Source organism: Syngnathus floridae, chromosome 12, assembly GCF_059516105.1.
Source record: "Syngnathus floridae isolate MCC-2025c chromosome 12, RoL_Sflo_1.0, whole genome shotgun sequence".
NCBI lineage: Eukaryota > Metazoa > Chordata > Actinopteri > Syngnathiformes > Syngnathidae > Syngnathus > Syngnathus floridae.
Genome location: NC_142424.1, coordinates 6,852,602 through 6,875,489, shown reverse-complemented (window position 1 = coordinate 6,875,489; position 22,888 = coordinate 6,852,602). Strand labels below are relative to the sequence as shown.

At 39.4% G+C, this 22,888-nt stretch overlaps 1 protein-coding gene and 1 long non-coding RNA gene across 2 annotated transcripts; one reads left to right on the top strand and one right to left on the bottom strand.

Moving 5' to 3' along the window:
* The first annotated feature begins 65 nt into the window (after positions 1-65).
* lhx3 (LIM homeobox 3) lies at positions 66-8,327 on the top strand. The gene is made up of 6 exons (XM_088391478.1): positions 66-500; positions 4,134-4,305; positions 5,408-5,610; positions 6,234-6,385; positions 7,006-7,177; positions 7,251-8,327. Exons 1-6 carry the CDS (start codon positions 431-433, stop codon positions 7,667-7,669), a joined length of 1,188 nt encoding a protein of 395 aa, XP_088247604.1. The 5' UTR covers positions 66-430; the 3' UTR covers positions 7,670-8,327.
* Positions 172-22,744, bottom strand: LOC148389873 (uncharacterized). The gene is made up of 4 exons (XR_015861595.1): positions 22,649-22,744; positions 16,736-16,799; positions 16,585-16,649; positions 172-229 (listed from the first exon to the last, which is right to left on the bottom strand). It is a non-coding gene; the product is annotated as an uncharacterized LOC148389873 (long non-coding RNA).
* Between the last annotated feature and the right edge of the window lie 144 nt (positions 22,745-22,888).

Here is a 22,888-nt window from a genome sequence, read left to right as displayed (position 1 = left end):
CATCACAGCATCTATAAAAGAAGAGGAAGGAGGGGAGGGCATAAATCTGTTTATACAATGCAATGTCCTCCAAATATGTGTGCGGGTAGCGTTCAGGACCATGGACAGTTACCTCCTACTCTGGTGTAGGTTAGTCGGGATCAGCTGACCGCGGACGAGTAACGCCCCCCTCCTCCTCCTCCTCCTCCTCCTCTTGCACTCCACCCTCCTCCTTCCTCCTGAGCATCATCTACGGCCACACGGAAGCAACACATGCACATTTGCTGACTTCTCCCTCTTCTGGGTGACAACACTCGGGAGAGACGACCACTTTTTTGTTTTGTTTTCTTTTGTTTTTTGCTCTTTTTTGTTGTTGTTAAACAAACCAAGTGCATCCATTTTTTTTTTTTTTTTTTGGAGTGGGAGGAGGATACAGCAACAGAAATACAAAATGTTGCTCGAACATCCAGGCTCAAGTTGTCAGAATAACGCCAATTTCTCCCGCTACAGCGCAGGCCAAGGTAGGACTTTCATAACGAACTATTAATATTTGGTGATTTTTCAACGATGATAAAATATTTTAATTTGATTTCTTGTTGTTAAAAAACTGATGGAAGCTGCTTCTTAAAAACATATGAGAGTACAATTTAAAATCGAGGAATATTTCACCAAATGTAACTCGACTTTTTAAAAGTGTGTGAGCAGAGCCAAAGCAGTAAAGTGTCGGATGACGGATTTGTTCGTTTAATTATGAACATTATGTTATTTCTGGGACAAATATTGTTGAATAAGTTATACACAGGTGGTAGACAAGTACGAGGCTGTTCGATCAGACCACATGCGGGCTTTTTTTGTCTAAGGTTCCGTCATGAGGAGGGCCAAAAGATTTTTCTTTTAAACAAAAATTACCTTCAGATGTGTTTTTGGTATTCTAGGCTACACATGCGCACTTTTGTCACGTTTGGGTGCGCAGCATGCGTGCGGGAGACGTTATGAATGCGTAATGAGCTGCCATTGTTGCACAAATGGCCGGAACAGATGTTGTGCGCGTTCTGTCATTCCACACCGCCGCTGCCGCCATGTTGTCGTCACGATAACGGATATGGTGCATGGACCCCTGCCACACTCCCACCCCTGCCACACACACGCACATACACATACACACAACGCTTGCACCGGAACGACCCAAAAAAGGTGCTAGGCAAGGTACTGCAACAGGTGTCACGTTCCCAATACCGTGACCGACAGGTGGGACACCTGAAGGGGTCAAAAGAGAAATGAATCGGGGAAAATGCACATGCATTCCCAAATAACAATAAGTTAAAACGGCAAAACACACAAAAATTAAAAATTAAATATTTCAGTAATGCCACCTTGAACTCATCATGCATATACAATCCAACAACAAATTATTCAATACAATACCATACAAAATGTTGGGAAAAAAAACCGTATTAAGGCCTAAATGATCTGAACAAACATGTAAGCTCAAATATGACCGTGATCTGTAAGAAAATAATCTAAAACAAAAATACAGATATTAAAATAATGTTTAAGCATGTTAGCACGTTTCCTGGTCAGGTGGATTGAATTGAAAATATTTGCATTAATTTAGAGTAAATTTTAACACACAACTCCCAAATACCTCATTGAATACTTAAAAAATTACGAGTTGTTTGAAGCTCAAAATTAGTAACAGACCCGCGCTCACGCGCAAGCTAACGCACGCACAGAATATAAACAAATGTTAATTTAAAAAAAAAACTTAATGAAATTCATCGAAAATGGAAACGATTAATTGAAACGTTTTTGATGGTATTTTTGTTACACTTAAGTCACACAACTAACCAGCGGTATTAGTCACGCATAAAATCTGATAATGTAATAAAGCTCAACTTTATTCATCCGTTTTTAGGTATCCCACTCATTAATTAATTCATTTTCATGTTTCTTTTAAGGGTATTTTTCTTTTGAAACAGATGTGAAAACATTTTTAAACATTTTGAGTATATTCAAAATAAGATAAATTATTTTCTAGTTACCAGTAGCCTTACATTTTTATAAAGGGTACATACAAAATTAACGAAAACGATATATTGTAATAAAAAAATTATATATCTTTTATTTATTAGCATTTATAGTTTATATTTGCGATGGTTTCATAAGAAGTTCCTCCGTGGCTTTATTTGATCTTAGACAGATCCTAAATTGCATAAAAATAAAGTGAACAATCTACAAGCGATTAAAGAAGTTGCAAAATAAGAAAAGAGACATGTTTACCCTCCTTCACATATACACTTGCTCAAATGTGGACAAATGGCGCAATTGATTTTCGATTCCTCAGCATGCTTGCACTCCGCATGATTTCCCCAGGCGCCATTTTGTGCCAAAGATCAGCGTCAATAAAATTCATTGGGGTGCTGGCCCGATCAACATTGCTATTGAACAGCACGCATCGGCCCTAAATAAACACGAGTCTCGTAGGACTCCAAAGCAACCAATGGCAAATCCGATGATTCGAGTGTGTCAAAACGTAGTCAGACTCATATTTAAAAATACTGTCTGGTGAATTTTTTTTTTTACAATTTGTGAAAGATACTTGCGCATAATAATTGCTTCTTGCCTGCGGTTTTAGCAATGAAATATTGCCTGCTAATTATTAAATATAGTTAATATAAATTACTTTAGTGCTTATTCTCACGGGTTGACTTATTCTACTAATAGGGCTATTGTTAGAATGAGTAACTTTGTTTGTAGAGGGGGACACCTATTCAAATTTGCTACACTTAGAGAAAATACCCCCAAGATGACACAGAAAAAGTAAAGTGATGCTGCATGCCATGAACGGCGCTTCCAAGCCCAACTGGGAGCAAAATAAAGTTCAATGTCTTGCTTAAAGACAATATGATACGATAACTGAAGGTTGAGTTTTCCGAGTCGTTGAAAGCACCTCGGGAAGAAAGCGAGTGAGAATTTTAAAAAAAAGAAAATAAAAGAAAATAATCTAGCTTCTAAAGATGAAAATTGACAAACACAAAAGTGTGTTCTTCCTTTTTTTTTTTATTGAAAACAAGCTGTCTGCCGCACGGCAACGGCTTTGGTCTTTCATTCAATGCGTGCGCGCTCCTGCAGCAGCGGATACCTGCTTTGGCACAACCTCGGACAAAATCCGTGGTGAGCTCGATGATCCATGCTCCTTTATGATTTCGTGTTTCATATCGTAAAGGATAAGTAGATGCAAAAAAAATTGCGAGGCTCCGGTTCGTACGTGTAGGTACCTCTGTACTTTAGATATATTTAAAAGTAGCCTAACATATATTCTGCATTTGTTTCTTTACCACTTTTTCTTCTGCGCTCTTAGATGTCAATATTTGGTTTTGTTTTCATTTGAAAATAATATTTTTAAGATTACTTATGCTTACCAAAACTACAAAACAGATTTGACGTTTTGATTTTTATTCTTATTTTACTTTACATTTAATAAACTTTGCCCAACTTTTTCCACACTGAATTATTTCTACTAAAAGGGGGTTCGGGTAAAGTGCCTCTTTTGTTGTTTTAATATTCAAAATGGAGCTCCAAAGGCGAGCAAATGACTTGTTGGACGGTCTTACTGCATGCTTGAGTAGCTGATCGAGCACCTGTCAGATGACGTCACCCCGTATGCACTCCCAAACTACAGAAAGGGCTTCATGCATGTTGCATGGCCTCGGTCACCATCCACAATGGCCATGATCAGATTCATTGCAGCATTTGTTTCAATAAATAATAAGCCGATTGTGTGACGCCTCCATGACCTGTCTGCTGTTCTCTCTTGATTATCTAAAAAATATCGGACGTTATTACATTACCTTCAAGCACATTTGATGGCAACATACCGGATTTATAGGCTTTTATCACTATTTTATTTATTTATTATATGTTTATAAGGGCTTAAAAACATCTTGCACTGTAATATGCTTATACTGCAAATAACTTGTCATTTGTATAAAAAAAAAATGACATGCATGCAATTTACCAAGTCCATTTAACATTTTGTATTCTTGTATTTCTATAATTTGAATTTTCTCCCCCAAAAAATTCTTGCATATTGGCTTTATTGATCTGACATGAGTGCAATTAATTTTTGCATCCTTTTTTTTTTACACGCCCAGACATCCCAGTGTGTGCAGGCTGCAACCAACACATCGTGGACCGCTTCATCCTTAAAGTGTTGGAGCGCCACTGGCACAGCAAGTGTCTCAAATGCGCCGACTGCCACACTCCCCTGGCTGACAAGTGTTTCAGCCGGGGGGACAGTGTCTACTGCAAGGATGACTTCTTCAAGTGAGAGCACGCACACACACACTAACATACACACAAAGTTAAAATGAAAGTCTCAGGAACTCCATGAGATTTTAAAGGTTTTTGGCAACAAAAATAGTTGGCTTTGTTATGAACAAATGCTGGAAAATATGTAAAAATAAAGTTGGGGTTCAGTGAAGGACAACCTATCTCGTATTTTTTTGTTGTGAAATGCAGGAAAGTTTTGCCCAATTTGGTGTGGTCAAATTTTGTGTTCATTCAATGTTTTTTTTTTTGATGGTGTGATAGCAGATTTTCATCACCATGACTGTTTTATGACAATGACTTTGGATGCATCACACTGTTGCTGGAAGAAAGATGAGTTTCTTGTCAGGCTGGTTTTGGTCGAAAATAACTGCTGGAAAATAAATCATGTTCAAATGACGGGCAAGTTTTATGATCACAACCATCATGAGAATTTAATTGGCTTTACAAAAAAATGCATGTTTTCCATAATTAGAAATGTAGTTTATCTGCTTGTAAATGCGAATTTTCGGGGGATTATATTTACTAAAATGATTTCATTTATTCTATTTTACTCTTCACTTTTAACTATAATGACCTAAGACTGAATGTAAAAAAAAAATGTAAAAGTGCTCATTTAGTTCAATTTTCTATCAAGAGTAATAATGATTATTTTGCTGTAGATTGTTAATTTTCTCAGTTTGACCTTGAATGTTTGTTTTTGTGCTTACAACGTGAAAGTAGAGTGAAGAAAGACAATTTGATGACTATTGACCTATCTGATTGTGCTCAGTATATATTGATGGTGCAATTTTCCCTCATTATAATTATATAATATAATAATTTTACAAAAGGTAGTGCATGCAAGTCAGACTTGTTTTTGTTCTTGCTATTAAATCGTTTGATGAAGTGAATATGGCATAACCTGATTTTGTGGGTGAGCTATATAGTGCCTGTTTCTAAAAACAAATACGACTCGATTTATTTAAAAAACATCCATAAAATATCATTTTTGGTACAGCTGCCATGCTAGCTCTGATTCATTTACAACTATAGTTTAACACTTTGTCTACAAAACGTGAAGTGACGATCCACCTTGTCCACACTCGTATCCCAACAGGAGATTTGGCACCAAATGCGCGGCGTGTCAGCAGGGCATCCCGCCTACGCAGGTGGTGAGGCGGGCCCAAGACTTTGTGTACCACCTGCATTGCTTCGCCTGCATCGTGTGTAAGCGGCAGCTGGCCACGGGCGACGAGTACTACCTGATGGAGGACAGTCGGTTGGTGTGCAAGGCCGACTATGAGACCGCCAAACAGAGAGGTGTGTGTGTGTGCGTGTGCGTATCATATTGTTGTGTACTCCTTTTAATACAATTAAGCTACACGATGCACTCAGCCATAAGAGGCCCAAAAGACCCGCATTAATTCGTGGTGCACTATATTTCAAATCCCTTTTTATATTTCCCCATCTGCTTGGGTTAGTTTTCGCCCCCCAAAAACACACACGTTTATTTTACGGATAAAAGGGTGCCATGACTTAGGGAAAGAGAGGGCATCCATTTGGAGGATGTTTTGCCAACAGATGTGATGTAATTAGTAAGATGCCAGGTTTTACTTAATGGGTCATTTTAGCTGTTAAACTTGTTTTAGCCTCGTCGTTTTGGTCCAACTTGTTTTTGGATCACTTATAGCTAATTGGTTGCATTTGGGAAAATCTTTAGGGACAGGAATGCTCTTTACTTCATTATAATTAAAGCTGGTACCAAAAAAAGGCACCAGGCTACTACAAATGGTGCCAAATATGGACATTCTTGCTGAGTTTTGCGTTCTACCATGCAGTGAACTCTACAAAAACTGTCCAGTGTAAAAAAATCAAAAATCGTAAGGCAACAGTTAAAGATGCTCTTTATTCCATTGAGCCTTTTGTGCTACTCTGCCCTTCAGAAGCTGACTCGACCGCAAAAAGGCCCCGAACGACCATCACGGCCAAACAACTGGAGACCCTGAAGAACGCCTACAATAATTCTCCAAAGCCGGCCCGCCACGTCCGCGAGCAGCTCTCCTCTGAGACAGGCCTGGACATGCGGGTTGTGCAGGTAAGGTTTATTATGATCCATTAGGAAGCTGATCCATTAGTGTCCCGAGTTCATTACGGCGGGACAATGGGCGGCCGAGCTGGCACCTTAGCACTCGGTACACCCGAACGCTGGAGTGAATTTACGGCGAGATGGAGCAAAATGAAGTCCACATCAAAGTCAGCGTGGTTTAAGTGCGAGCTCGTTAACAATGGCGAGAGCCGGCCCCATTCTCGTACCGTCGCCCGGGCCGGGGAGCCCCCCATGCCGGCGGCCGTATATATTGTTTTATTTGCAAGGACAAAAGTGGGGGACGGAAACCACTAAAATGCTCCTCATTATTCCGTGAAAGGAAAGGAAGAGAGGAAGGTTCACCCAGGGCGGAATCTCATTACGGCGGATGTAAAAGGCCTTTTTGAGTTTCACGTTTGTGTGTGGGATTAAATGGTGACGATTATTTTTTTCCTCGCTCTTGTGCTTTCTCGCCATGGCATGAATAGAGTCAAGGCAAACAACAAGGCACTCTAAAATGGCTACCCGAGCAGACTATTTTAAAGGAAGAAGCATTTTCAGGGCGCATGTATTGGAAGCTAATCGCATGAAATGAATCGCAATAAACGCACATATTTTTTCCGTCCCAGGTTTGGTTTCAAAACCGGCGAGCCAAGGAAAAGAGGCTAAAAAAGGATGCTGGGCGCCAGAGGTGGGGTCAATACTTCCGTAACATGAAGAGGTCACGTGGAAGCTCCAAGTCAGACAAAGACAGCATCCAGGAGGAGGGCATGGACAGCGATGCCGAGGTGTCCTTTACAGGTACGATACATTTGCACGCTCCAGAAAAGACGACGATGCGAGAACCAAATTTGATCTGTCTTTTCTGAAACAGATGAACCCCCCATGTCTGAGCTGGGCCACAGCAACGGCATCTACAGCAGCAACTCCCCAGCCATGGGGGCCCGCCAAGGGGGCAACAACCACGCCTCTTTCCCATTGGAGCACGCCGCCTTGCCTTCGCAAGAGCAATTCCACGATATGCGCTCCAACAGCCCCTACAGCCTAGCCCAATCGCCAGGCTCTCACCCGACGCTACCTCGGCATCAGCCACTCATCACCGGGCTGGTCTACCCCGAGTCGGGCCTTTCTATCATGACCCAAGGTGGGGGGATGAACCCCGCTGTGAGGGTCTCCATCAGCGCCGCCAACGGCCCGAGCTCGGACCTCTCCACCGGAAGCAGCGGCGGATACCCGGACTTCCCAGCGAGTCCCGCCTCCTGGTTGGACGAAGTGGACCACGGACAGTTCTGATCATTTGATTCTAAGAAACTGGACTTATATTTATGGTTTTTGTCTTCTGTTTGGATTGGACTAAATAAGACCGTGATTCTATGGCAGACTGGTGGAACCTGTTTCTCCTCATCAGTTCTGATTGGATGGAGGACAAACTCCTTCGTAAAAAGCACTTGGCCTAATATTGTAGGTAGTGTTCATTGGCGTCTCAATATGAACATTGAGAATTTAGGGTCACTTGGCTCCTCCTACTGCTTTTTTTGTCGTTGACAGTGTGGTCAGGTGCAGAAGTCTTTTAGTGTCTGGTTGTTGCCAAATGTCTATATATACGAATATAAATATATACATAATGGTTTATCATTGTGGAGACTTTATTTTTATACGAGGACCATAAAAGGAAAATCCAGCGAGGGAGGACTTTGTACATTCTTCAGACATACGACGTTCCAAGTGGGGCGGGTCCAGTCACATCTATGCATTTGTGTGTCTCGTTCTGATCGAAAACAATAAAAACCCGAAGAGGTGCTTGCTGTAGCAACTCGGAGGCTGTGATGTATATGTTTGTTAATGTGGAGAAATGTTTTATGTCTAATTTATTCCTTTATGGTGATGACCACGTTCATTATGATGATGACGATTCCTGATGCAGGACTTTAATAAATTAATAAATTTGTCACTTGTTTGGCTTTCTTTACATCTAGCGAGATGCATTTCTTTTTATGCAAAACAGGGCAGTACTTTACTTGAATTGCCTCGCTTATTTTTTTTATTTTGACTGATACCGATATTAACACAATGAGATTGACTCTTCCGAACTAGCTTCAATTTTGCCAATTGAGTAGCTGCCTAATAATCAACTCTGCATCGGATGCTTTTAACGGGCCCTTTAACGGGCCCCTGATGCAGATAGTGAGTGCGCTCATCAATTGGGGGATTACTAGGACTTGTTTGCGCTCAGATGCCCTTATGGGAAAGGAATCTGCAATCCATTAGCCTGGGAGGGATCAAATACCCCCTGTGAATTCCTCCCATTTGTTTAGGCATTCAAAGTCAGGTTCAATTAAGTGGATTAAAACTGAAAGGTAGGTTGGGGGTGCGTGTGTGTGTGTGTGTGTTATATCAATTTCCTCAGCTGTTTTATATAGTCTACTGTATATACAGTACACATACACACGCTATGTGTCACAGTTGCCCCTCATTTCCATAAATAATTAGCGGAGCGTTTCCACAGTAACCTGACCTGTTTAATTGATAATGAGGCCTTTGAAATATGGAGATCGGATAACCTCCTGAAGTTTTTAAATGATGTTGAACTGCGCTACATTTTTAGGGGCAGATATCATACGTTACTGCAGTCATTAGGTTGGCAGATTTTATGGGATGTTTATTTACTCAACTGCAGAGGGAAGGAAGATTTTACTGCATGGATGGGCAACTCGAGGACCACCAACTTGCATATTTTAGATGTTTTCTTGCAGCAACATACCTGATTCAAATGATTAGCTCACCAGCAAACTCTGCAGAATGCTCATAAGACTTGATTTGCCTGTTTGGTGTACTTGAGATTTAATTTTTGTACTGAAATGTAGACCGGATGTGTTTAGGGTATATTTAATTTATTCCTGTTTTTGTTTTGTTTTTTAATTAAATGGGAACTGTTGAAGGAAGAGTTTGAATGCGTATTTAAATTTGTTTTATTTGTGTAATTTTGGAATTTATTAATGTCCTTGAATTGTTTACCTCCAATAGGATCAATATATTTTCCTTTATGGTTTTTATATTTATGGTTGATGAAAAAATGTGGCAAGATCATTTTGAGTTTAATAAAAAAAAAAAAAATCAATAAACTCTATGACCACAAAAATTGACACCATTAGTTCTACCTGGGAACATTTTGAAATGGATGAATAAACATTTGAGTTCTGGGTGGCCAGCTGTCGTTCCTCAGCCACAAATGGCCGCCTGTTTACCCTCTCAGGTTGCCGGGAAAAGAAAAGGTAGGACAGGCAGGATATTGGTTCGAATCTCTCCCGTCAAGCAGCAGGTGAACATGTTGTGACTGAGGCAGTGGTCGCGAAACCCGACCCCGAACAAGTTTGGGAACGGTTGTCAAAAAAATCATTCAACTAGATGTTGACTTGTCACGGAATCATCAAAATGAGAATTTTATTACCAGCAGGAAATTTTGGAATCTAGTTGACCTAGTTTTTTTTTTCTACATCTCAGCAGGCGTGAGATTTTGGTGACCAAGAAGTGAACCCGCGCTCAAATAACAGGGATTATCCCAATCCACTTTTACAGATTGCGCTGCAAATCCTGACACTTTTTGCAAAAGTAAAGAATTAGAATAAGTCAGGCAGGTAATTTGTCGGATGACTAACAATACAATGGCAGGAAGTCGCGACAGGTGTTTGTGCAGTGTAAATGTACAACTCGAGGGGAGTTTAGAATGCAAGTAAATTCACGAGAATGTCAAAGTATTAAATTAACATTGAAATTGGAAAATGATTTCCAGTGTCACATACAATTAATTCATACGAAATTGATTTATCGTGGAAGTCAAGTGTAAAATCGTCTTTATAATATGTTTTGTGTGCCCCCACTAGTGTAAACACGCTATTTAGATTAATATTGTGTTTGTGGAATAAGAAGTAAGCGGCGAAATTCAGTCGTTTTTATCCATCTGCAGCTATTTTGCCTTTTACTGGCATTTTTACTGACTAATTTTTCGTGAAAACAATTTTTCTTGTAATATTTCACTTTATTTTGATTGGTTGACTTTTCTGCGACGTTTCATTTTCAATTTTATTCTTCATAAATAAGCTTTTTTTTCATATTGATTAATTTTGGATCATTTTTAAACAGCACGGTGTAGTAGTGGTTCATACATCTGCCTCATAGTGGGGATCTGTGTTCAGTTATCACTGTAGGGAGTTCTTCCTAAGATGTGTGGGCCCTTTTGAAAATAAATATCATGATATCTAATTATTTTTTTAACCAAAGTTCTGTTTGTAGGATGGTGATAACTAGAGCTTGATAACTTTTCCTTTTCTGTTTTTTTTTTTGTCAACTTTCATTTCAAAGAGTATTGTGAGATTCATTTTATGGCACTCCTAGCACTAGAGAATTTAGAATGTGCATACTTGCGGTATAATTAAGAATCATGTGACTATAAATTGAATGATTATGTAGCACAAATTCATTTTCTCTCGGTGACCGATCCTCATTATATGAGGCTGCAGTTAAGCATTTAACAACCTTTAATGGTGCTTTCTGTGAAGGACTCTAAGCCCGTTGTCTCTCTTTCACTCGCACACACACACACACACACACATCATATCCAAGGCCCTGCGACCCATGTCAGATGGTGGCGAGTAAATCAGTTGTGACAATAACACCTCCCTCGGGTCTCACACATCACAGCTACAATTCAGACCTAATGGAGCAGTGGACGAGGCGGATGCGTGCACATCTAAGTGTGTGTGTTAAATGCTGTTTTTCATTTTGGGCTGTGGTATCTCATCAATAGGCGGTTATTAAAGTCATTCATTTTTTTTGAAAATTCTGAGTTAAGTTCTGGTTCAACTTCAGATGTCTAACAAACTTTTAAGGGTAAGAAAGACTCAATTTGACCTATACTTGAACTCTGTGACTTGACAAATTTACATTTGGAAATCCATTTTTGAAAGAAAAGTAATTATTTGTCTCTTTGTGTCGTTGTTCAGCCCCGACAACTCTGGCTACCGGTTTGGGATGGCTGCAGTGTGACGATGTTTATGTTCATTTGTCAGATTCAGGTAGGCTAGCTCTGTGAACTGTAAAGCTAAGCTAGCGAGGTTAGCACAACAGTTTAGTTCACTCAAAACTGCCTTAATTTGAATTAAACATGATGTTACATTTAATTAAGAATTAATACCGTATTTTCCGGATTATAATGCGCACCGGACTATAAGGCGCACCTTCAATGAATGGCCCATTTTAAAACTTTGCCCTTATATAAGGCGCACCGGACTATAAGGCGCACCATTAATGCATCATGTCAGATTTTTAATCCAAATCAAATCATTCTCCAATTTATCTTTTTTATTTCAACTTCAGACGCAACAAATTACTTTATAATCACAAAATATTGATCCATAGTCTTTTTGATTCATGATGCATAGTCTTCAGCGGGCCACTTATGATTGATTTCATGACACGATGATTCGGGCCAGTTTAAATTTAGGAATTTGGTCCATATATAAGGCGCACCGGACTATAAGGCTCACTGTCGGCTTTTGAGAAAATTTTAGGTTTTTAGGTGCGCCTTATAGTCCGGAAAATACGGTACAATAAAGTACGGTACTATGGAGTATAATGGACTATAACATTGAAAGTATTTTTTTATTTAAGAGTAGCTACTGTTTAATCAAAAACCTCCATGGTAAAACTCAACTTTTAAGTACTTTTCTTGTCGTGAGCGTGTCCGCCATATTTGATGTGGTAGGGGCCCTCTGTAAACTAATGCTTGTCAACTCCACTCAACTTCCTAAAGTCACGCAGTTAATGCCTCATATACACCCATTTACGCCCACTAATAAATTTGGGAATGGGATTGACAGCAAGGTACGTAATTTTTAAATGATTATTCTACAAGTTTACACACAGAAGCAAGTTTCAGTATCCACACAATTTGTTGACAAAACAGCGGACAACACAACTTCAGTTTATTGTTTACGCCCAAGATTAATATTGGCGGTATTCACGCAGTGCAACTAATCAACATGGTCATTAGCGCGTTGTCACTGACAACCTTAATCAAATCTATCACGGCTCCTGCTGGGCCTGGCCATTACATCTCCGTCTGCATAATTATCTCTTCATTCCGCCCCCGAGACGGGAATGCAATATGCGGTAATGTGTCGGTGGTGCCTGATTGAAATGTATTCTGGGACATTCATATTAGAAACAGATCAGCCATGTATCACTCGTGTCCTCCTTGCGAGGCGACACCGTCCTCGGTGTTAAGTCATTTTTTATGCAACACTCACGGCACTTCATATGCAAGTCGGGAGTGTGTTTGTGTGAGCTACATACTGATTTGCAAATGGGCTCAACTACTTTATAATAAATGTGAGGTTTTATTCTTGTCATAAGCACCACATTTTGACTTTGATGTGGTTATTCAACTAAAATACATTTTGATGTCCCAATATTATGATTGTCAATTTTTGTTTTAATATTACAACTTCTCAGAAACTAACTTTTTTAACTTCACCATGACTTAATTCACACAAATATTTTTCTTTTTAAAAAAATAAAATATTTCATCAATTTTTTTTCTTAATATTGCAACATCATGTTTAAAAAAAACACAAATGAAGAGTTTCATTACAACAATTTTCACGTAAAATAACCTTCTGGCTGTTACTAATTCATTCTCACAAAATTAGGGCTTTGGTTCTTTAAATCGTAACATTATAATGTTATTTAAGTATAATTGTTCATTATTTTAGTCCACAAGAGGTTACAATGCAAAATAAAAAAAATCTTAAAAAAACAAAAGTTCAAATTTCTTGAATTTCACATTTTGTGCATTGATTTATAGAAATATATTTTTTCCAGCAAGCTATATAAAATCACAATTTCCTTGCTTTTGTGAGATCGTGAGCAAACGGGGATTGCTATAATATGCAATAATGTATGTAAAAGCATCATCAATTAATTCCTTTATTTGACAATGTGGCCTGACGAATTTCTTTCCCATTCACTTCTTATTTATTACTTAGTGAAGTCCGAAATTAGTCACGCTATATTATATTACAAATGTCAATAGTACTTGAGTAATAGCAACTATTCAACTCAGCGATCTACTGAATGACTTTATGTTAGTTGGACTTTAAAATTGTGCCACTACATTAAGGAAAAAAAATTCAATGTTGATAAAAAATTTAAAATACCAAATTGCTCATTTGAGCCCAAGCAAGCCTTTGACAAATGACCCCAACAAATAATTAGTGAATCAGGTTTCAATTAATCCTCTGTGAATAAATTAGTAGTTTTAATGGGTAATAAATCTTCCCTCCACTATTCCGCACTCTTGGAATGTTTAACTCTGCGTCCTTGTTACTGTTGTCAGGATTCATAATGGTACACCCGCTTAAACTCAGCGCGATAATCACCCGTTTTCTCATTAGGCCTCTTGGACGTGCAAAGGGCCATCTCGGGGGTTTGGGGGGGGGGGGGGACTTTGTGGCTATGAGGTGTTAACTGCTCCCCGAGGGAGGCTGTCTGGCACTTGCATCGCCCGTCCACCCACCCCACCCCCGACACTCGGCAGAGCACTCAGACTCACAGATGGTTGCAACACAAGCAGCCGGCCTGGCGTGCTTTTCAATTACCAGCACGAGCCAGAGGGAAGGTCATCGCTCAGCTGTCAGCGGGATGGATGGCGGACGCCGAATTCCTGCATGCGCAACCAATGCTGGAGGAAGAAGACCAGAAATCGAGCTCTCGTGCAAAGCGCCTCGTTACGACCAACTGGGAACATCTTCCATTGGTTTTGGTCTTGCTTCAGGAGGCCATTTTTCACTTTGGAGATCACTTTTGCTGGAGGCATTTAGGGCAGGGGTGGACAATTAATTTTGAGAAACTGGAACGCTTGCCGAGGCCTTTGCCAATTTATAACAAGCGGATTGTCTTGTCTCAATAAATTGCTACGTATCTCCGATACTCCGATTGTACTTAGCTTGTACTAGCATCCATACTTATGCAGATAAAATAAAAGGACAACTTTCAAAATAAAAGCACTGCATGTCTTGGGTTTTATTTTGACTTTATAATCATGTGGCCGTTAGAGGCTGTTTACGTACAGACTGAACCAGGGCGGAACAGTTAATTGAATTCAAATCAATATCGCAATGTAGTAGAATTCAGTTTTCAAATCGCAAAGACTGCGACTTGGAAGAAAAGAAGTCTCTGCTTCATTTCGGTTCGTACGTTTTTTCCACGATCGTCTAGATGTAATTCATCTTTGTAACAAGGCAGTTCTTTTCAGTTTCTTATGTCTGTTATTACTCCTGCTTTGTCAGTTGATATAGGGGGTATTGCCTGGGGGATATTGTAACAGGTAATTGATTATTCCACAAGCCCGTCCTTCTTGGAGCCTGACAAACCCGGAAGTGATCAATCACATGGGTCATTGGTGATGTTACAAAGTTCAAGGTTTGTGCATTTATTCAGGTGAACGGGACAGGATTTGATCTGTGATTGGAGTACAATCCTTAAAGGAGGATAATAATAATTGTTTTGATTTTGTTTTTTTGGGTTAACGTGAAAAACGTTACAATACTACGTTACGTTCTTTCTGACGTCATCAAATGAAGTTGCAGCTCTTAATATTTTTATACAATTATAACTTGACTATTGTAAATGTTTTAAAAAATTGTCACATAGTGGAAATTTAACATGGGTTTTTTTGCACAGTGATTTAAAAAAGACATTATGGTACTTTGGGGTTCATAGCAGAGTTTTAATAGTTTGGGGATTTTTTATTGTAGATTTTACTTCATTTTGAATTTTTTTTTTTTTTAATTCAGTTAGTTTTAATTTGTTTAGAAGGGTTTGGTAGTTTTGATTTGTTTTTATTTGTTTTCAAAAGTGCTTCACTATGGTTTTGTTTTTTGTAGTTTTAGTATTAGTTTTAGTTTTTTTAGATAGCATAAGCTTTGTTTTATTAGTTTGTATCAGCTTCTGGAGTCTGAGTAGGTCAATAAGTATTTTATAAGAAAGTAATGAACTAAACTGCAATTCCTAAAAGACTTTTTTTCTGGATGACCACACATTAAAATCAAAATAAACACATTTAAATAAAACCTCAAAAGCTCATCTATGAAATTAATCGACAAAAATAAAAACAAAGGTCATTTTTACTACAATTATTCTTACATTTAGTTTTATAAACACCAAATGTAGTTTGACACTACTGAGCCACTGCTAACCCGAACATAACATAGCATAATCTGACAACCTCCCTGAGCTATAAGTAAACCATGCTCCCCAACCTTGCTATTTGTCTTCCAAGAAGCAATCCAGCTTCAACCTGGAGAGCAATACCCCTCCGCCCCACCCCTCCCTTCCAAGGTCACAGCCATCACTCGCCAAGGCCCAATCCCCTTTGGAACATTTGTTCCAGCCTCTCGTTCTCTCCCTTCTACCCTCAGATTGTTGTTTTCTTTCCCCATTTTTTGTCATAATTCATGTTAAAGCATCTCTGGAGAGATGAGTGAGGATGGTGTGTGTGGTTGGTTTGGTAAGGGAGGTGGAGTAGTGGAGGGGGGGTAGTGTACAAGGGGCGGCAAGGGCACACACTTAATCCCTGGGTCAAGATGTATTTATTGAAGATTAATAACCCGAGCAGCAATCTCATCATGCTCTCGATGATTTTATAATTTGGTTTCTGGGGAGTCGGGGCGGGGGGCGGCTTTGGAGGGAGGGTTGCGGGACAAAAGACACAAAGCAGAACTATTGTTTACAGCAGGAGAGTCATAGTCCGGTGATCTTCTACACAAGAAGCAGCATGACCCTGTGGAATTCAAATTTAAAGTGTCTCTTTTTAGCTTATGTTAAATTTGCCATGTGTTGTTTTTTAATTCCACACATTTTCTATTTCTGTTTATGATTTGGGGGTAAATCAGTTTGGGCTGTGATCATAAACTGTTGCACAGCTTAATGAGAAAATTGAAATAAAAAAAAAGAGCAAATTATCCTTGAGAATTAAATTTATAGTAAATCCACAGTTCAAAGATTTTTTTGTATTCATAAACATTTGTAACAAACATTTGTATTCATAAACACTAACCTGTATTGAGCAGACAAAATGTTTCATACAAAACACCAAAAATATAAAATGTCTTAAATATTTCCGCTTTGATATTACTACATGGCTCACTTACTGAATGAGAAGTCTTCAAATTTAATCAAAGTGGAGAGTCTTCCAGTTTGTTGAACTTTTTTAAATCTGAAAATACAACCAACGAAATAAATATCAGGGAGGAAAATCAAGAATAATCACAACTTGAGTGGCGCACTATAAACTGTACCCACCACATGTGGAATAAGATTGTGTTCTGGGGCTGCTTTGCTCCATGTGACACAGGACGTCTTGTATCTGTGCGGAGTACAATGGCATCAGAAGACAAGCATTTAGGATTTAGTGATCTACAGTGTCATAAAGACACAAAATACACAGCTTGAAGAAACATTCAGGTATAACAAAGAAAAAAATTGGATGATGAATATGTCTCTTTATTTTAGCTCATGCGATTTCTTTTAATATTACAATTTCAAAATCAACACAAGAAGGCCAAAGCTAAAAACGCCTTTGTTGACAAGATAATTTAGTGAAATGACCATAATCTTGTTTGCGTTCTTCGAGAGCTCGATGTTTTTAGAAAAGCCATTTCTTTGAAACACTCGATCCCAACACACAGTCCGAATGTGATTTATGAGATCCAAATCAATAATAGTGCACACATACATCAGTATAATTTCAATTATTTCGACCGCATTTCAGAATATTGCATATGTAGAGTGGCAGCATCCATCTCATTCGTTTAATGGATGCGTTTGACGCTTGGAGCACAACAAGCGGCAAGGGACACTTTTTGGCGGCAGAGGGGAAAAAATGACTACAAAAGATGAATTTGCTCAAAGTGTACAGGTTCAAAGTTCAAGGTGCAGTCTGCCAACCAAATGTGTTTATGTCCCTAATAAGAATGAGTGGATTGAATAGATTGTTCGTCCCTGACCTTGGCGATCAGGTGAACCCGGCGTCACTATATCACGGACGAGAGAACGGGAGGATGCCGTCCGCGCCGCTCTTGACGGCTGCCACAGGAGGACCTAAGATGGAGGATGGGGGTGCAACAGAAGTGATGGGAGGTGAAGGGGCAATGGTGGCGTGCACGCTTTGCATCTTGTTTGGAATGAGGAGCAGCATTTGAGGGTGACTGAAGGACATATGCAAACCAAGCAGGATACTGTGACACTTTGATTTTTGCATGCTAAGTGTATGTGTGGATCTTCGGCCTCGTCACATGATCAGCTTACTATTTACGCGAAAAGCAACCAGCCTTGTTTATACACTCAAGTAAAAGAGGTGTCATTGCACTCTGTTCAACTGATGAGAGATCAAAAATTAAAATTAAAATCTGAATTGTGTGGCTTGACTGCTACAAATCCAGCCTTAAGTGAGCGCAGGACACAATAAACTTGAAAAGACACCAAACTGGATGGATTAGCCATCAAACGGCCATTTTACATGGCCTTGTCTGATACAGTATCCAACAAAGTGCTCCCCTCTTGACTCCATCTCTTCTTTTAAATGACTCAAGAAGCAAAACAAGGACGATTAGGAAGGTGGGTAGCTGGGCAGCTCGAGGGATTTACGGTGATAAAATGCCGGGGTCAGCCGGGGTGTGCCGCGGAGGTATTGATCAGCGAGGCATGCACCGGTCCGAACCCTTGACCCTTAAATAGCGAATGAATCTCAATCCAATAGACTGGAGTGTCTGCTACACCGCACGCACAAGCTCCACGCAAATACATATGCTCGGATATTTCCCGGACACACGCGGGAGAGCGCCAACTCGGCCTCCCGCGATCAATAACTGCAGCGCATGATTTCCACATTATAGATTGGCACGGGCTTAATAAAAGAAAAGGTGCACGTATGTCGGTGTACATCAAACCCCTCAGCCTATTCGCGGTTAGCTTTTTCACAAATTACCTATTTGTGTAATTTTTTTATTTATGGGTGAAACACTTATCTTATTTGATGAAATGCTCACAACAGTATAGTCCTAGTTGTCCTCAAGTAAAAACCACAATGGGTTCCGATAGGCTGTTTGTACTGTAAATCGAATAGAGACACATTAAATTTAGTTTTAAAATTATTTTTTTTAAATAAAATAAATCATTTTAAAAATAATCAATTATATTATATGCAGTATATACTGTTTATACAAGCGCTGTCTTCACATAAATTAAATTAAAAAATACATTTTAATGACATTTTCCCTACAGTGACAAATGTGGGGAAAAAAAATTCTGGAAAATCAGAAAATACCCAAAAGTCAATTATCTGGGCTGGCACCTGGGGGGTCCAACCATAGTATTTCAGGGGGAGGCAGTGCCCCCACGACCCCCCTCTAGCTCCACCAGTGCGTATACCTATATTTGTAAATCCAACGTTCGTAAATTGCGGACTACCTCTACAGTTTTTGTGCACTTTCTGGAATGCCTTATCTATCTACAAGATGGGCAATCCCTGGCTAATTAGTTTTGTACTCAAGGCTCAGGTCACCCCCCCAAAAAAAAAGCCAAATATGCATTGCACAGGTGAGGGAAACCAGCTTGGGATATAGACTACTCATTTACAAAGTTGTTGAGAGTAACAGTGTCCTGCTTCAGATTTAGACCATTTAGAATATTTTCTTTGGTTTTTCTAACCCAACCCACTGCAAACTCCTCCAAACACAATAATAAATATGTTGCTAAATCAATATGTACTCTGACACTGTGAGTCAAAAGGTAGGCATTAGATGCAAATAAACAGACACAAACATGTTGACAGTGGTACTTTGCCGAATAAAATACATTTCCATGCTTTCTATTGTTCATTTTGGAGCTTTATCATATGAGTTCAGATCAGACTGTGTTTTACATCACTTAGGGCTTTACCGATAATCACATCTTCTATCTTCTTAACGCACACACACATGCACACACGTCGCTGCTGCTCTCCAACAAACACAAAACCCTTTTACATAATGAAATTACACAGAGTCATATGTTACGTCGTCAACTTGAGTTATGGGGGGGGGGTTTACATAAAATTCACATCGGGGGTAGGACGGGGCCGAGGTGGGAGGGGGATGCATGTGTGCATACGGATTTACATTTTATTAAAGAAATGAGAGAGGTGCGGTAAAATAGGCTAGTGGATGAGGGACAGAGGGGGAGAAAAAGAAGGGGAAAAAGCGACCCAATTTCCTGTTCTATCAGCTCAAATCCTGGCAGCCATAAATAAATCACACACATGCACGCGCATGCACACACACATTTGCTTGATAGCTGCTTTTACTTACATACACTACACACAAAAATGTAACTTCAACCTTAAAGTGCGTACATTTTGGAGGGAAAAGGCAAAAAGGATTTAAGTTCGTTTCATGCTTTTGTCGAAATACTGCAAGGAATCAGGATCAAGTATTATAGCACACTTTAGACACTTGTCTTGCTGAAATTAGCCATTTTCCTCACTACAGCCCCGAAACCCATGTAAACATTTTAATTTTAACATTTTATAAACTATACTGTCTCTTCTCTTTTTATTTATATCAAGATAGTTTGAAGTGGGGGGGGTCAAGTCACATGACCAAACCTAGAAAACAAATCAACCGTGGTTGTTCACTCTCTCGTACATTACAACAAGCAGTATAGAAAATGGATGACGTATTTATTTCAGACTTATGTGGTCATTCTTGTTTAAAAATTAAGATGTGTTGACTATGACTTCTCACTTGTCATTGAAGAGTGCATTATTGTTTTTAAGAGCATGGTTACACTTAATTTTGTATCATTCATTCATAACAGTTTGGACAAATTATTTTTAAAAAATGTTCTTTGAAGGAAATGTAATATTTTACAACTTGAATGCCTTCCCCAACACCAACAACTTCTAACATCTATTGCCTCGTCCTGAACCTTAATCCAGATTCCGACATATAATATATGACTATATATTTTGACATCAGAAGATTATACTTTTCTTTTATTACTGGAGCTGCAGGAGAGTCTCAGCGAGGTTACAGATGTGAGCCCAGAATGACAGGATTACCAGAAAAAGCCCCAGGGTTTAAAAATTGAACAGAGGAATAATAATGATTTTTCTTCATGTAGATTATGCTAGAATGGTGAAAAACAGGTAAAAGAAGGTCTAACACAAGAGTTGTAATCCAAGGATGAGCCGTAAAGCATTCCGAAACACGACTCACTTGATTACACGCATGTATGATGATCGACAAAAGAAATCCAGGGTAAGCCAAGTAAAGTGGATAAACAATACAAAATATGGATCATAAATATTTATTGTACTAAATAACTGTACTATATTTTTTTCATATGAAATGCTCAGTGCAGTCAATTTTTTTATGTATTGAGCAATTTTTGGTTATTTTTTGTAGCATTTTTGAATTGAGAAAAAATGTGCCACCCGGGAACATTGTAATAATTAAAAATTGTATGTTATTGATATAAAGGTACAGAAAATGTATGATATTATTGTCATAAAAATAGTTAGCTTGGTACTCGCTGCAGTTGAGAGACTTGATTTAATATTAAACACCTCCCACAATGTTTCCGTGCAAACGACAATAACTGTTCAGTTCATTTCTGAAGAGTAAATGCTAAATTGCACTTTTTCTAGCAATAATATTATCTGTTGGTATGTGACAACAAAAAAAGGAGGGGGGGATAACAGCGCGGCGCTGCAGACGAACGACCTTGTAAGGAAATAACAACAGCAAGCCTTAATGTGTTGCATTACAAGATATGTGATAAAACACTTTTATAGGGAGGGTTGTAAATGCCTCGATGTCACTACACACACCCATTGTGCGCACTCAGAGGCCCATTTTCTGGGGGTGTCCGGAATCAGAGCTCGGATGGGTTCAAAGGGAGGAGTGGCTGCTCTTAATTGTCTTTGTTGTCACCTTGATCCGGGTTAGTAATTGTCAAGCAAACACGAGTGTCATGGCTGTAGGAATGATGCAATGCTCATTCCTGCGCGATAAAAAAAAATCCTTTATATGATCAAGATAACAGCAGGAAAATAATCAAATTTGGGTGACCTTATGTTTTTCAAGGCAAAATTCTTTGCAGCCGTTTTGTGAAATGCAAGCAGTTCAACCTGGCAGGAAATATTATAAATTGTGTCCTGTTTGTGAAAAAGACACCATTTGAAATATTGTTTGTCCATTATGCGAGTCATTCAAAAGGTGAAAGCACTCCATGGCAGTTTTTGGCACCGGCAGCCACCCGGGGCGCTCAAAAATAGTCTTGCCCAGTGAGTAATTTAGTGTAGAACCGCCTCTGCTCCATGGAGTGTGTGTGGCTTGCTTTATTCCCTAGCTGTCACTCTTTTAATTCCCCGTAGTTCACTTCCCGCCTTGTTTGTGCACCCCGACAGCAGTCCCCGGCCCTGACATCCGGGCCGCGTGCAAGTTAGGCCAGGGCTTATTGATCAGCCCATAAATTACCAATGCATCACCCCTCCTCGCCTTCGGGGACCTTATAGAAACGGGAAGGGGTAGTCGAGAAACAGGCAGAGAAGGAGAGAGCGACAGTCTGAGGTAAATTGTTAATTAAATACAAATCAATCGCCCGCCATTTATCAGGCCGGGCGTTCAGCTCACCTTTGAGGAAAGGTGGAGGGAGGAGGGGGAATATGGGGAAATCAATAAAGTAGACTAAGGGGAGGGATAAGTGTTTAATCCACCAATCAAACTATATCATCGGCATTATGGACAGACAACTGGACATTACGAGATAATCAGAGAATCTTATCACACTATACAGCATTGACTCCCACCAGCCACAATATTAGGTACATCAATGTTTGTGCGAAGTAGAAGAAAATTATAACAGCTAGCATTTATGCTTGTATGTTAGGACGTGAATGTGAAATAACTGGACTGTACCATTTTTAATGCCAATGTTTGGGGAGCAGTTCTGTTGGGGTCAAAACAGAGAAAGGGGAAATTCCTTACCGGTCAAAAGGTCAAATGGCCCCCAAAAAAAAATACTGAGCAATATTCATGATTAACTTGTCCATTTGAATACCATTACACTAATTTGTGGTTTAAAGAAGACTCAATCACAAAAGATTCAACCCCAGACTCCAAACCATGATTTTTCCCCTTCAATATGTGCAAGACAATCAATCAATATACCTACAAAGAAATCCTAAAGCAGTGGTCTTCATTCCTGGTTCTTTGGGTTCAGTGTCCTGCACGTTTTGCATGGCTTCCTGCTGCAACACACCTGATTCAACAGCTCAAGATCATTATGCATGTGACTCAGGTGTGTTGCAGCAGTGTGACATAAAGCCTGTCCGAAGCTGTTTGCATGAAAAGAGGCAAGACATTTTATTTTTGTTCACCATGCCAAAGCACCTGCTTACAATGCACTGAGCAT

Bases quoted from the DNA above. Each gene is read 5' to 3' on its own strand.
- lhx3 (XM_088391478.1), top strand. From the start codon at position 431: ATGTTGCTCGAACATCCAGGCTCAAGTTGTCAGAATAACGCCAATTTC. The intron at 4,306-5,407 runs GTGAGAGCACGC...GTATCCCAACAG, and splicing joins TGCAAGGATGACTTCTTCAA to GAGATTTGGCACCAAATGCG. The intron at 6,386-7,005 runs GTAAGGTTTATT...TTTCCGTCCCAG, and splicing joins TGGACATGCGGGTTGTGCAG to GTTTGGTTTCAAAACCGGCG.